At 40.9% G+C, this 14,727-nt stretch overlaps 1 protein-coding gene across 3 annotated transcripts in view; it reads left to right on the top strand.

The window, feature by feature from the left end:
* GHDC (GH3 domain containing) overlaps positions 1-14,480 on the top strand; it is a 233,421-nt gene extending 218,941 nt beyond the window's left edge. For all 3 annotated transcript variants that reach the window (XM_073606114.1, XM_073606116.1, XM_073606115.1), the window contains exon 9: positions 10,629-14,480. In XM_073606114.1, coding sequence (XP_073462215.1) covers positions 10,629-10,850 — 222 coding nt within the window. In that variant the 3' untranslated portion in view covers positions 10,851-14,480. The remainder of the gene's footprint in view (positions 1-10,628) is intronic.
* Positions 14,481-14,727: the final 247 nt, after the last annotated feature.

Below are 14,727 nucleotides of genomic sequence, written 5' to 3'. Positions count from 1 at the left end.
GCGCTCCCCTGATCTGCCAACTATAGCAGACTGGTTCAACCGTATACAAAAAACGATGGTTATGGAAGACCTCATGCATCAAGCTAGAGACACACCTGCCAAGTTCACCAAAACGTGGGCTTGCTGGCTACACTTTATCACAACCGATGAATACAATAGGAACATGAATTGAGGGAACTACAGGAGCTGTGCCAAGAACAAAGAGATTATATAGTCCCCTTACCCCCTCCATTCCCCAATTCCGTTTCCCTCCCCTACTTTCTCAGATACACATCATAAACCCCAAATCACACAACAGAACATTAAGCGAACCTCACCACTTAAGATTTGAAATACACTACATTCCTATCTCCCACCCTCCCTATCTACCCCAATCCATTTTCCCACATACTGTCACTTACGACTCAGCTATTACTAAGAATATACCCACCACCTAATCTAAGACTCGAAAATAAGTGAAACTAAGGATATCCATTTCTATTGTTCAACAATACCCATAGTCTATACTACCATATCTGCCTATTAGCATAAAACGGAATAGTAAAATAAAAGAAATGCTTCCGTATTTAACCATATACAATCTGTATGATTTTTATTCAGAACTCCAATGCTTTCTATGTAATATACATTCTCTTATTTTAGTCAAGTTGGCGGCTGCGTCCGCTCACATATATTTCATTGTATACGCTCCCACCCTTTCTATGTACCCTCTGTTTAAAAACTCAATAAAAACTTTTGGAAAAAAAAAAGTTATATAGTAAATGTACACCTGAAGAGTTAATTAATAGAGCGTTTCGTGAGAAAGCATATAATGCACAATTGGTAGGCATGAATTACAGTTAAGTCCATAAATATTTGGACACAGGCACAATTTTAGTTTTTTTTCAGGTGTTTACCAAACATATTCAAGCTAGTGATACAATGTATATGGGCTGAAACTGGACACTCTCATGTTTAATTTGAGGGTATGTACATCCAAATCGGAGAAAGGATTTAGGAATTACAGCTTTTAAGAATAGTCACCCCCTCCCCTTTTTCAAGGGACCAAAAGTAATTGGACTATTGAATCAAAAGCTGTTTCTGGTGTGGGCTACTCCTTCGTTATTTCTTCATCAATTAAGCAGGTAAAAGGTCTGGAGTTGATTCTAAGTGTAGTATTTGCATTTGGAATCTATTACTGTGAGCCAACATCATGCATTCAAAGGAGCTGTCCATTCAAGTGAAACAGGTCATTGTAAGGCTTCAAAAATGAAACAAATCCATCAGAGAGATAGCAACATTAGGAGTGGCCAAATCAACAGTTTGGTTCATTCTGAGGAAAGAACGCCACTGGTGAGCTCAGCAAAAAAAAAGGTCTGGACGTCCACGGAAGACAAAAGTGGTGGATGATCGCAGAATCCTCTCTATGGTGAAGAAAAACCCATTCACAACATCCAGGCAAGTGAAGGACACTCTCCAGAAGGAGGGTGTATCATTGTTAAAGTCTACAATCAAGAGAAGACTTCACAAGAGCAAATACAGAGGGTTCACCACAAGGTGCAAATAGAAGCCAGATTAGACTTTGCCAAAAAAAATTCTAAAAAAGTGAGACCAGTTCTGGAAAAGCATTCTTTGGGCGGATGAAACTAAGATTAATCTGTACCAGAATGACGGGAAGTAAAAAGTGTGAAGGCTTGGAACAGCTCATGATCCAAAGCACACAACGTCATCTGTAAAACATGGTGGAGGCAGTATTATTAGCATGGGCATGCATGGCTTCCAGTGGACATTGGTGTTTATTGATGATGTGACAGAAGCAGCCAGATGAATTCTGCAGTGTTTAGAGATATACTGTCAGCCCAGATTCAGCCAAATGCAGCAGAGTTGATTGGACAGCGTTTCACTGATAGACAATGATCCAAAACACACTGCAAAAGTAACCCAGGAGCTTTTGAAGGAAAACAAGTGGAATATTCTGCAAAGGCTGAGTCAGTCACCCGATCTCAACCCAATTGAGCATGCATTTCACTTGCTGAAGGCAAAACTAAAGGCAGAAAGACCCACAAACAAAGAACAACTGGAGACAGCTGTAGTTAGAGCCTGGCAAAGCATCAGAAAGGAGGAAACCCAGTCTTTGGTAATGTCCATGGGTTCCAAACTTCAGGCAGTCATTGCCAGTAAAGAATTCTCAACAAAATATTAAAAATGAACATTTATGATTATATTCGTTTGTCCAATTACATTTAAGCCCCTGAAAATGGGGGGACTGTGTAAAAAATAGGTTGCAGTTTCTATTATTTGTACTTGATATTTATGTTCAACCCCTTGAATTAAAGCTAAAAGTCTGCACTTCAAATTAATTTGGATTGTTTCATTTTAATTTTATTCTGGTGGCATACAGAGCCAAAAGTATGAACATTGTGCCTGTGTCCAAATATATATGGACCGAACTGTATATTCAGGATAAATGCAAAACGCCTCGTAAAAACATCAAAGTTCACACCAAGTCCACACTGATATAGTATGAAGAAACCCCTTCAATATCTAATGCACCATTGGTAGGCATAAATTATCATTAGGATAACTGCAAAACGCTTCCAAAAAAACATCACAGTTCACATCAAAATCCACACTGATGTACCACAAAAAAACCTTCAATAGCTCAATGCACTTCAGTTAAAATAAGAACCATAAATAGACTCAAAATAGAGCTTTCCTGTGTGGATCAGGAGAGTTACTGGCCAGCAGTTTCTGCGTGAGCAAACAACTTCTTAATGGGTCATGCAGAAACTGCTGGCCAGTACTTCTTCTGATCCAGGATTTAGCTTCCCTACACAGATCCACACAGGAAATGCAGTGCAGTGGGAGAGATCCCTGCATCCATAGCACTTGTGTGGATACAAGGATCTGTCAGTTTTTTTCCATTCAACCCACTGCTGGTTGAGCAAAAAACAAAAACCCCAAGGTATATACCCTGGTAAAGTTTTCATGTACGTCTGTATCACTGAATCTTTAATGCTAATTGTGTGATTGGTGCTTTTCTGGTTAACAAAAGTAATATGCAGTCTGTTTGGTATTTGTTTATTAGAATGTCTCTTTGTGCTTAAGATTTGGGGGCTTTGTGATTTACCGTGTTGCATTTGGTTATGCTGATGTTTTGATATACAATTTTCTCATATCATGTAATGTTACTTGGATTCAGCTATTGAGCGGGGGATGGCTTTTCTGGATTAAGACAAATATTTTTCTGTTGTTTTTTGCCATGTTTCCACGACCTTCTTTGCACACAAATGATCCTTGTTTTTTGGCATTCAGATTTCAGGAGCTAAAACAGATGACTGTGTTCTCCTTTCCAAAGTCTAATAGTTAATTGTCTCTGGATTGCTTAGTGGAAGCAGATGGTCACTGTATCATTCTATGGGATTTATATTTTCTTCACTGGACATGTCTGTTTTTTTTCTTTTCAGTATACAGTAGCTACACTATTTATTTTTTTCTAGTTTGGGATAGAGTGAGAGAGTTAAAAATGTCAGGTTTTTATTTCTGTGTGACCCAAATTTCTTTCCCTCACTTCCTGTCCCTTGGATGCAGGATAATAAATGCCTCTAATTTCACCATGTAATTTGCTTAGGCTGGCCATAACCTCCAAACCCCCATGGATAACCCCCCAAAAAATTATCTAACGGAAAAGCAGCTTGCACAATATTGGGCATTCAATATACTAAATGTGAAACGAGTACTGCGCTGATCCAAATAAATGAATGATGCATACAGTAACAGTGAACATTTGCTTTTACTGTAAGCTTTGATAACAAAAACTAGGTCTTTAGTTTTATTTCCACGATTTCAGTTCCACTTTAAAAGTCACTTTTTAGAGCTTTGAAGCTTTAAACATAATCTTCCTAGTTAAATGATTGGGGTGAGAGCTCTATAAAACCGGTCCCACACCAGCAGCGAAGAGAAGAAGCCCTGTGTAAGCGTTAGGCCGGGTTCACACTGCTTCGACATGGAAATCGGGCGACTCCTGCTCCAACTTTGCCCTGCGACTTCATGTCTGACTTCCATGCGACTTCAGTGAACGGGATCTGACTTTGATCCGACAATACCAGGCTCTTTGTGTCTGATATGAATCTTGAGGGAGGGACCCCACACCAATTTTTTTTTTTAAAAACAGCGTGCCCCCTCCAAGACCATATCAGACCCTTCAGTCTGGTATAGATTTTAAGGGGAACCCCCACGTCAAACTTAAAATAAAAAATGACATGGGGTCTTCCCCAAAATCCATACCAGATCCTTATCCGAGCATGCATGCAGCCCGGCAGGTCAGGAAAGTGGGGGACGAGCAAGCGAGTTCCCCGTCCCCCCTCCTGGACCATACCAGACCACATGCCCTCATCATACGGGGGGTTGGTGATTTGGGGCAGGGGGGCTTCTTGGCCCCCACCCCAAAGCACCTTGTCCACATGTTGATGGGGACAAGGGCCTCTTCCCGACAACCCCTACTCATTCACCCAGAAAAGTGTAAAAAATAAATAAATCCAATACACGGGTTTTTGACAAAGTCCTTTATTAAAGTAGCTCCAACGTGTCCAATTTCTTCTCCCTCCTGTACTTCTCTCTCCGGTGATGTCTTCATCCTCCAGTTCTTCTTGCTGCACTGATGTCTTCTTCCTCTGGTTCTCCCTTTGGTTTGTCTCGCTGCGCTGATGTCATCTTCCGCTGGTTCTTCCTCCGGTTCTTTTCTCTCCACTGTCTTCTTCCTTCCTTGCTAGTTCTCCCGTCATTTCTTTTCCCGATGCTAGCTCCCGCTGTAGTGTTAGCTCCAGCGTGTGCCATTACTTATATAGCCATGGGGCATGGCCCTCTGGTGATATTACCTGGAGGCCCCACCCCTTGTGACGCCACTGCCCGGGGCATGATGAGGTGGTGAAGTCACAAGGGGTGGAAAACAATTAATTTATACACATCATGCGAAATGTGCTTCCAAAGTTGGAGCGTATGTTGCACCTGTGTGAACTGGGCCTCAAGCTGATTCTAGCTAGAGCTTGCACGGGGCTGATAACATTCGTACTGTTCTCATTTGATATTGCTGGTGTGGCCAATGGACAAGCACCAGCATTGTTGCCCAGGAGAAAGATCCGTAAACATCATGCACCCCTATACCAGCAGGTTAGTGGTATTTCTTTTTGCTGCCAGGGGAAGGACTTTCATCTTATTTCATTTTCCTCTCCTGGTACACAAAACATTTTTGGTTTTCTGGTCCTAAAATGGCTTAAAATATTGTGGTTTGACCACATATGAGTTCACAATATGATATTACAATTTGCACTGATGATGATCAAGATGATTTTCATGTTTGGACATGGATGTTGGATGTTTTTAGTAGGCAGCTGTGCCATATACAGGGGAGCTGACTCGGGTCTTCTAACAATCTATCCAAAGGTATAGAGAGAGAAGCACCATATTTTAGCCCAGGTATAGTTTATTATTTGTAGCATTTCTTTAAAAGAACCTCATCTTTGGTGGTAAAAATGCTGGTTTGGTAACCAGTGACGGGAGTACCCATTTCTTAAAGAGGAGTCTCCTACTCAAAAATACAATAAAAACATCCCCATGATCCTTATAAAACATTTTTTAATGGATATTGTCAATAAAGCAGCTATTGTCCTTACTTTTTAAATGTCTGGGTTACTGTGCCCTGATGACTTTTGGTGTTGGCCATCTTTGGTGTGGGCATCTGAAGCCGACACCATTGTGTTCCGTGATTTGGTCCAGCTGGTTTACCCAGCATTCACCCTCTGATCTCACGCATGCTCTGCCAAGTAGAGTGCCTTCATCGCAGTTTATTGCCACAAAGCACCAACACCACCTCTGTTTGCTGCTGCTGCCGTTGTTTCCTCCTCCTTCTGCTCCTCCACAGCTGCTGCAGTCAAAACAGCAAATTCAGCCTTTCAAAAATGGCGCCTAACTCTGCCCGGCATCGCGCCAGGCCGGATTTGAATAAATGCAATGCTAACAGCGGAGGATGCCCGTTGACTCTTGGGATTGATTATACCGATATCCCAGGAGCCAACGGGAGACCAGGGATGACGTACCTTGCCATGGCAACAAGGCCCAGAAGTGTGGGAAATTTAAACCAAAAAAAGTACCTATATAAAAAAAAAAAATGTTCAAAGATTAAAGGCAGAGGTGTTCCCTACCAGTAGGGCCATGGGTGTTTAGGCTCTGCTAAAGGTTGTGAAGAAGTGGGACATTTAGAACCCCCTAAATGCACTGGATTTTAAGTAGATGATACAAACTGTACACTATATCTGGACTTAAATATCAGTTTGGTGTTTCTCTCTCTCTCTATTCTAGGGATAGACATTGCAGTTCTTGTGGAACTACAAGTCCCTTGAAGCATTGCAAAAAGATTTCTTGCCCCTGTTCTATAATTTTGGATACTGGTAAACATGTCCGTTTTGTAGCTGTTGTCCCTCTAGGTCCTCTAAGGACTAAGATTGGTCAGATGTAAACTACTCTACTGTACTAAGAGTGCTTATCCCTAACCCACCATGCTGTTTTTGATCATCATAATACTTTTATCCATTGACAATAAAAGCCTAGGTTTGTGAACTTCTACTCTAATTAATACAGTACATAAAAGCCATCTGCTGCCTTATCAGCTTCCCTGACTAATTAACCAGTTCTCTACATATACAATGCCATTGGCTGTTACGCAGAAAAAATATCATTATGGGCACTGCCAACTGCCTCCCTAAGGTCACTAGTAGCCAGGCTTTTTTTTTAAACCACTTCAATTAATTGGCATTTGAATATTATAATAATTTGCTGCTATATAGGAGGTAAACAGAACAAAATGGTGGTCTGGGTAATTTATTTAAGGTAATGGACCAAATGGGGATACCGTTTAAAGTGTAATTTAGCAAATAATATCCCTTATGCCTAATGCTATGAAAAAGGTCTAATGGCTGCTTTCAAGAATCTGTTTTACACAAAGGCAATTATTTATTACACCTTATTAAAGGGTCAATCCACCCATGTGTCTTCCGTACTCCAAAAGTGAGATTCCTTGCCATAATTTCTAACTCTCTTCCTGTTACCTGGGAGCTTTGGATGTTCTCATCTACCTTTCCATGTTCAAACACATTCTGTTGTCTTATATCTAAATGAAATAAGTTATACGATATATCTAGCAAGAAGAGTGGGACCCTTTAATACGAGTCTTGTATGCAGACCCAGAAACTCAGCTGCAGAGATTTTACCAATGGAGTCCTCAGTCAAATACAAAATTGTAAGGTGGTTCAGCATTTACCAAAAACTGAAAACAAAAATCGTACTTGGGTGGTGTGATCCATTAGCTAGTTGGATTTAATTTATACATTGTAATGTCTATCCCTGTGTTGGTGAAATTGAGATCTATCAGGACGTTAGGTTTGCTAACCATGGCATCCCAAAGACTGGCAATCTTAGATCAGAACTTGTGCAGAATTGGAGCCTAGCATGATTATGGAAAGCAAAATTGAAAGGTTACAGATTCCTTGTAACCACTTCAGCCCCGGAAGTTTTACCCCCCCTCCATGACCAGGTCATTTTTTGCAATACGGCACTGTGTTACTTTAACTGACAATTGCAAATCATACGACACTGTACACAAATAAAATTTATGTCCTTTTTGCCCACAGATAGAGCTTTCTTTGGGTGGTATTTGATCACCTCTGCGGTTTTTGTTTTTTGTGCTATAAAACAAAAAAAAAACATTTTTTACTTTTTGCTATTAACCGCTTCAATACAGGGCATTTTCACCCCCTTCCTTCCCAGACCAATTTTTAGTTTTCAGCGCTGTCACACTTTAAATGACAATTGCGTGGTTGTGCGACATTGTACCCAAACAAAATTGATGTCCTTGTTTTCCCCACAAATAGAGCTTTCTTTTGGTGGTATTTGATCACTTCTGAGGTTTTTATTTTTTGCGCTATAAACAAAAGAAGAGCGACAATTTTGAAAAAAACAATATTTTTTACTTTTTGCTATAATAAATATCCCAATTTTTTTTTTTAAAAAACAAATTTTTTCCTCGGTTATTCTTCTACATATTTTTGGTAAAAAAATCGCAATAAGCGTATAATGATTGGTTTGCGCAAAAGTTATAGCGTCTACAAAATACGAGATAGATTTATGGCATTTTTTAAAAAATTTTATTTATTTTTTCTACTAGTAATAGCGGCGATCTGCGATTTTTTTTTTCGTGACTGCGACATTATGGCGGACACATCGGACACTTTTGACACATTTTTGGGACCATTCACATTTATACAGCGATCAATGCTATAAAATTGCATTGATTACTGTATAAATGTGACAGGCAGGGAAGGGGTTAACCACTAGGGGGACATGAGGAGTTAAATGGGTTTCCTAGGGGAGTGATTCTAACTGTAGGGGGTGGGGACTCACAAGGGGAGGAGACCGATCGGTGTTCCTCTGTACTGGGAACACAGATCGGTCTCCTCTCACCTGACAGGACGTGGATCTGTGTGTTTACACACAGATCCACGGTCCTGTTCGGTTAACGGGCAATCGCGGGTGCACGCGGCAATTGCGGCCACCGGGCACACGCACCGGGTCCCGAGCAATGCTGCGGGCGCGCCCCCTAGACGGCCGGGAAGCCCAGGGCGTCATATGATGGCCACCCAGGATGGGAGATCCCATCTCAGGCCATCCTTTGACTATGGGCGGGTAGTGAAGGGGTTAAACACATTCACTAAAAAAATTTTTTTTAAATCTAATTTCTTCATCAATTTAGGCCAATATGTATTCTGCTACATCCCAATAAGCGTATATTGATTGGATTGCACGAAAGCTATAGAGTCTACAAACAATGGGATATTTTTATGGGATTTTTATCTATTTATTTATTTTTACTAGTTATGGCAGTGATTAGTGACTTATAGCGGGACTGCGACATTGCGGCAGAGAAATTGGACACTAAGTGACACTTTTGACACTTTTTTGGGGATTCCTGACATCACAATGAACAGTGCTAAAACATATGCACTGTCAATATACTAATGACACTGGCAGGGAAGGGGTTAAGGGAGTACTTACTAACTGTGGGGGATGATTTAACTGTGGGAAGACAGAGATCCGTGTTCTTGTTTAGCAGAAACACAAGATCTCTGTCTTCCCCTGTCACAGAACGGCGATCTGCCTTGTTTACACAGGCAGACCGCCATTCTGCCTTTCTCAGGAACGTTTGGTGGGTGTGCGTCGCAGACCCAGAAGAGGGAAATCACGTACAGGTACGTGAGTTTGTGGAGGAGAGCTACTGCCTCGCAGTGCATATACGTGGGGCAGTCGGCAAGTGGTTAATTTACCTTTTCGGTACAGTCTTGCAAAAGAAGCCTAGAAGGTGAAGGCGTGTGATCTAAAGTTTTTACTTATTTATAACTGTACGTACACTAAGTATGTCAATTATATGTAAAACACCAAAGAGGTTTTCAGTCCTTACATGTTATTTACACTATGGGGTTGATTTACTAAAGGCAACTATACTGTCCACTGCAAGTGCACTTGCTCCAGAGCTTAGTAAATGAGGTCAAGTTCCACTTTGCAAAGAATACCCAATCACATGCAAGGAAAATAAAAAACAGCATTTTTACTTGTACATGATTGGATGATAGAAATCATCAGAGCTTCCCCTTAGATCTATAGCAAATGCACTTGAAGTGTACAGTATATTTGCCTTTAGTAAATCAACCTCCATGTGTTTTGAGATCGTCCACTTACTTATAAAATTGCTAATCACCGCCATTACTAGTGAAAAAAAATTTAAAAATTCCATAAAAATATCCCATCGTTTGTGCAAGTTGGTAGAGCAACTTTTCCTCTTTAGTAACCCTTCTTCTTCATTTTCATTGCAGGTAAATAATGGATTCCAAGCAAACATGCCATCATTGACTTATTGACGAAGGAGGGCAGGCTGTCCAACATCCATAGAAGACTACAGAATGTTTACGGAGATGACACATTGATAAGAGCAAGTTTTGACATTGTTGACTCTTGTCAAAAGTGTCATCCCCATAAACATTCTGTGCCTTTCTGTGGATGTCAGACAGGCTGTACCCCTCCTTCACCAAGAACTCAATGACAGCACATTTCTTCTGCTTGGAATCCATTATTTACATGCAACGATAAAGAAGAAGAGTTAATATAGAGGAAGAGTTACTGTACCAACGTTAAATTTGATTGACCTATGTATGTTGATAAAAAAGGTTATGCCTACATTTGTATTACTTTAGGTACAGCCCTCATACTGTAGTAGAGAAAGAGAGATAAATAAGAGAGAATAAGTAGAAGATGAAAATAAATAAGCTAAGGCAGGAAAGAGCTTAGAGGGAAAAACAGTCAGGTGAGAAAGAGGAGGAATAAGTATGTGGAGAGAGTTTAGAGAAAAGTAAAGCAAGAGAAGTAGACAAGGCAAAATTTAAAGCTCGTGTTTAGCATAGTCAGCTACATTTTCAGATCTAAATGAGTACACTGTTATAATGAAAAATTTCATGGCAGGTCCTTCCTTTTTGGAGCTCTTACACCCTCATGTTTGGATATATTCACACGTTTCTAATTTTATTTCACATTTTCTTTGTATACAGTTGGATCAGACTCTCCAGGAACACTTTCCTATCTACAAATCTTTCCGCTTTAAAGGAAGCATTGGCCCAGTGCGTGTTCACTTGACGAGTCCCAAGTCATTTCTGAAGCTGACAGAACTGGTGGCAAATCTTTCTGGTGTCCCACTAGATTGTGTTCAGGTTACTCGCACATTGAAATACCAAGAACTGGCTGAATGTATGTGGAAACAAGTCTTTTCTTGAGTGCTTCTCTAAACTGGAGAATCACTTGAATGGTGAACTTTTTGAAAAACATCAAGGACCAAATTGAACTTCATGGTCTTTTGCCAGTTGGCACTAACATTTTATACTATACACAGTAAGATGTCTATAGACACTTAAAGGAAAGTATGCTGTATTCTCAGTGAGCATATATTTTAGGTAATTCTTGCAACGGTCATCGCAAGGTAACATTAATGTACATTTTCCTTTTTTCACCCTTTTTCCTTGTATTGTTGTTATTGTACTAAATATAGAGCGCTGTAGATTGACATTGCTACTAATCAACTGTTGGCTGGCTGACTCATAAAGGGCATATTTTTAAAGCAGTTAACATTATTAATTGTTCCCGGTAGTGATAATGCATGCACCATGAAGATTCGTTGCAGTAAATATTTGGTGAATGTCACATTCACTATTTTATAAACATGCCCAATAGACTTTCATTGTGAGAAGATGCAATAAAGCACAGTCGTTCTGTAGGAAAATAATAAATATATGCCCAATGTACATACAGTATCTCACAAAGGTGAGTACACCCCTCACATTTTTGTAAATATTATATTATATCTTTTCATGTGACAATACTGAAGAAATTACACTTTGCTACAATGTAAAGTAGTGAGTGTACAGCTTGTATAACAGTGTAAATTTGCTGTCCCCTCAAAATAACTCACACAACCATTAATGTCTAAACTGCTGGCAACAAGAGTACACCCCTAAATGAAAATGTCCAAATTGGGCCCAAAGTGTCAATATTTTGTGTGGCTACCATTATTTTCCGGCACTGCCTTAACCCTCTTGGGCATAGAGTTCAACAGAGCTTCACAGGTTGCCACTGTCCTCCATGATGACATCACAGAGCTGGTGGATGTTAGAGACCTTGTGCTCCCCCCACCTTCTGTTTGAGGATGTCCCACAGATGCTCAATAGGGTTTAGGTCTGGAGACATGCTTAGCCAGTCCATCATCTTTACCCTCAGCTTCTTTAGCAAGGCTTGGAGGCGTGTTCGGGGTAGTTTTTGTTGGAATACTGCCCTGCGGCCCAGTCTCCGAAGGGAGGGGATCATGCTCTGCTTCAGTATGTCACAGTACATGTTGGCATTCATGGTTCCCTCAATGAATTGTAGCTCCCCAGTGCTGGCAGCACTCATGCAGCCCCAGACTATGACACTGACACCACCATGCTTGACTGTAGGCATGACACACTTGTCTTTTTACTCCTCACCTGGTTGCCGCCACACACGCTTGACACCATCTGAACCAAATAAGTTTATCTTGGTCTCATCAAACCACAGGACATGGTTCCAGTAATCCACATCCTTAGATTGCTTGTCTTCAGCAATCTGTTTTCAGGCTTCCTTGTGCATCACCTTTAGAAGAGGCTTCCTTCTGGGACGACAGCCGTGAAGACCAATTTGATGCAGCGTGCGGCATATGGTCTGAGCACTGACAGGCTGACCCCCCACCCCTTCAAGCTCTGCAGCAACGCTGGTAGCACTCATACATCTATTTCCTAAAGACAACCTCTGGATATGACGCAGCGCACGTGCGCTCAACTTCTTTGGTCGACCATGGCGAGGCCTGTTCTGAGTGGAACCTGTACTGTTAAACCGCTCTATGGTCTTGCCCACCATGCTGCAGCTCAGTTTTAGGGTCTTGGCAATCATCTTATAGTCTAGGCCATCTTTATGTAGAGCAACAATTCTTGTTCAGATCCTCGGAGAGTTCTTTGCCATGGGGTGCCATGTTGAACTTCCAGTGACCAGTTTGAGAGAGAGAGGGATACCACCAAATTTAACACACCTGCTCCCCATTCACACCTGAGACCTTGTAACACTAATGTGTCACATGACACTGGGGAAGGAACATGGCTAATTGGACCCAATTTGGACATTTTCACTTAGGGTGCACTCACTTTTGTTGCCAGTGGTTTAGACATTAATGGCTGTGTGTTGAGTTATTTTGAGGGGGCAGCAAATTTACACCGTTATACAAGCTGCACACTCACAACATTTAAAGAGGCAGTAAACCCTGGTGGGTTTTTCTTCCTTTCTTCCCTACAAAGTAAAAGCATAATGTGCTAGTATGCATTGTATACTAGCACATTATGTGATTCTTACCTGCAAACGAAGCCCGCGTCGACCCCGCTGCAAGCCGCATCCATCTTCACCCGTCTTCCTTCTGGGGCCACAGACTCTGGCTCTGTGACTGGCAGGAGCCATGTGGCGTCACTCCTGCGCATGTTCTGCCGGTCACAACACACTCCCCTGAAGAAATGGCACGGGAGGCCGTTCCTTCAGAGCGCATGCGCCAATGATATCATCGGCGCAGTAAACAGTAAATATCTCCCGAACTGCGCACGTTTAGGAGATATTTACAGTACCTATAGGTAAGCCTTATTCTAGGCTTACCTATAGGTACAACCTCCCCATTAAGCTTTACAACCTCTTTAAGGCCCGAATCTTTGAGCCTTTTTTAAATCTCTATGTGGTATGTGCTTGAAACTCTGCCTGAACTCCAAGTGCTGTTCTCCCAATGAGATGACATGGAAAAATCAGAATTGGGGTGTACAAAACAGACATTTGTTTGGGTATATTTAAATTTGTGTATCTACTTTCTCTAACATTAATCAGTGGCTTTTTATTTAAAAATAACCTGAAATATTTTAAATTGTTATATCCATATGCCACAATTGGTTTAAAGTCCAAAGATCCTAAACAAGTACCAAATCCAGTTACTATGTGATGCAACAGCATTATAAAGTAAGCAAAAAACATAACTTACCTTCCCTGACTGAGCCAAATTCTCCTTCATTTGGTTTCATATGTTCCTCCTCCCAGACACTGCAGCTCACAGTGGCAAGGTTTCAACAACAGAGGCAGTGCTGCCAATCCATAAAGCAGTGGGCAGGACTAGGTGTGTCTAGATACTGATTTAAATGATAAATGCTTGTGATTCAGCAGTGACAAAGCTGATAGCTCAAATGTTTCCAGCAAGCATAGCGTACATGAGAGTGTAGACTCTGACTTTAGGAGCAGTGCAGCATCATTGCCACACCATCGCAGGAAGCTGCAATAGGTGGACTTCACTTGCAGATTCAGCAAGTATTTGTGGGAATTTGCAGATGGACTAAAAGCAAGTGCAGACATATTTAAAAATGATTGCTACAGCACATAATTCTTTAAATGGGAAACCAATGTTTTAATTTAAATGCGTATAATAAAGCAAAAAGTATTTGAACTAATTGTCTTAAATTTAAAGTGTATGTCAAGCACAAAACTTTTTTGCTAGGGTTGGATAGGTAGGCCCTTGTCAGATTTTTACTGCTATCTGGAGCCTTGTTAGAGAGATGTCCCCTCACTCCCTGTTCTAATGACAACATTTCACCAGACAGAAAGTGAGGGGAAATCTGCAACAGAGACACAGATGGAAAAAGAAAACTGACAGGGGTTCTAGCCTTCCTCTATTCTACTAAGGAGAAAGCATTTGTTCCTGTGTATGTTGCAATTGGAGAGTTATGAATAAGCACTGATTTGTCAAATGCGTTAACTGGCTTTCCTGGAGCTGTGTTTTTTACCTGCATTGATTGAATAAAAAAGCCTATTATATGTTATCTTGGAGTGCCACTACCTTTGTTCTCACTGCTACTGGAGAGTTCCCCTGAAGGTGCAACATCTTACTAGCTGTAACTTCAACCAAGCACTTTCTAATTTTTCAGTGGTTAGGAAGTATTTTGGAAGAAAACAAAAGTGCAACCCTATAGTGTAGCATAAAAAATAAAATAAATAACAATTTATTATAAAATAGAAATGCACTCACAAAACTACGCCTTGGCCACTGGCTGGGGATGAAGCATGGAG

The sequence above is a fragment of the Aquarana catesbeiana genome, linkage group LG12, assembly GCF_042186555.1.
Source record: "Aquarana catesbeiana isolate 2022-GZ linkage group LG12, ASM4218655v1, whole genome shotgun sequence".
Taxonomy (NCBI): Eukaryota; Metazoa; Chordata; class Amphibia; order Anura; family Ranidae; genus Aquarana; species Aquarana catesbeiana.
This window is presented reverse-complemented; position numbering and strand designations above follow the sequence as displayed.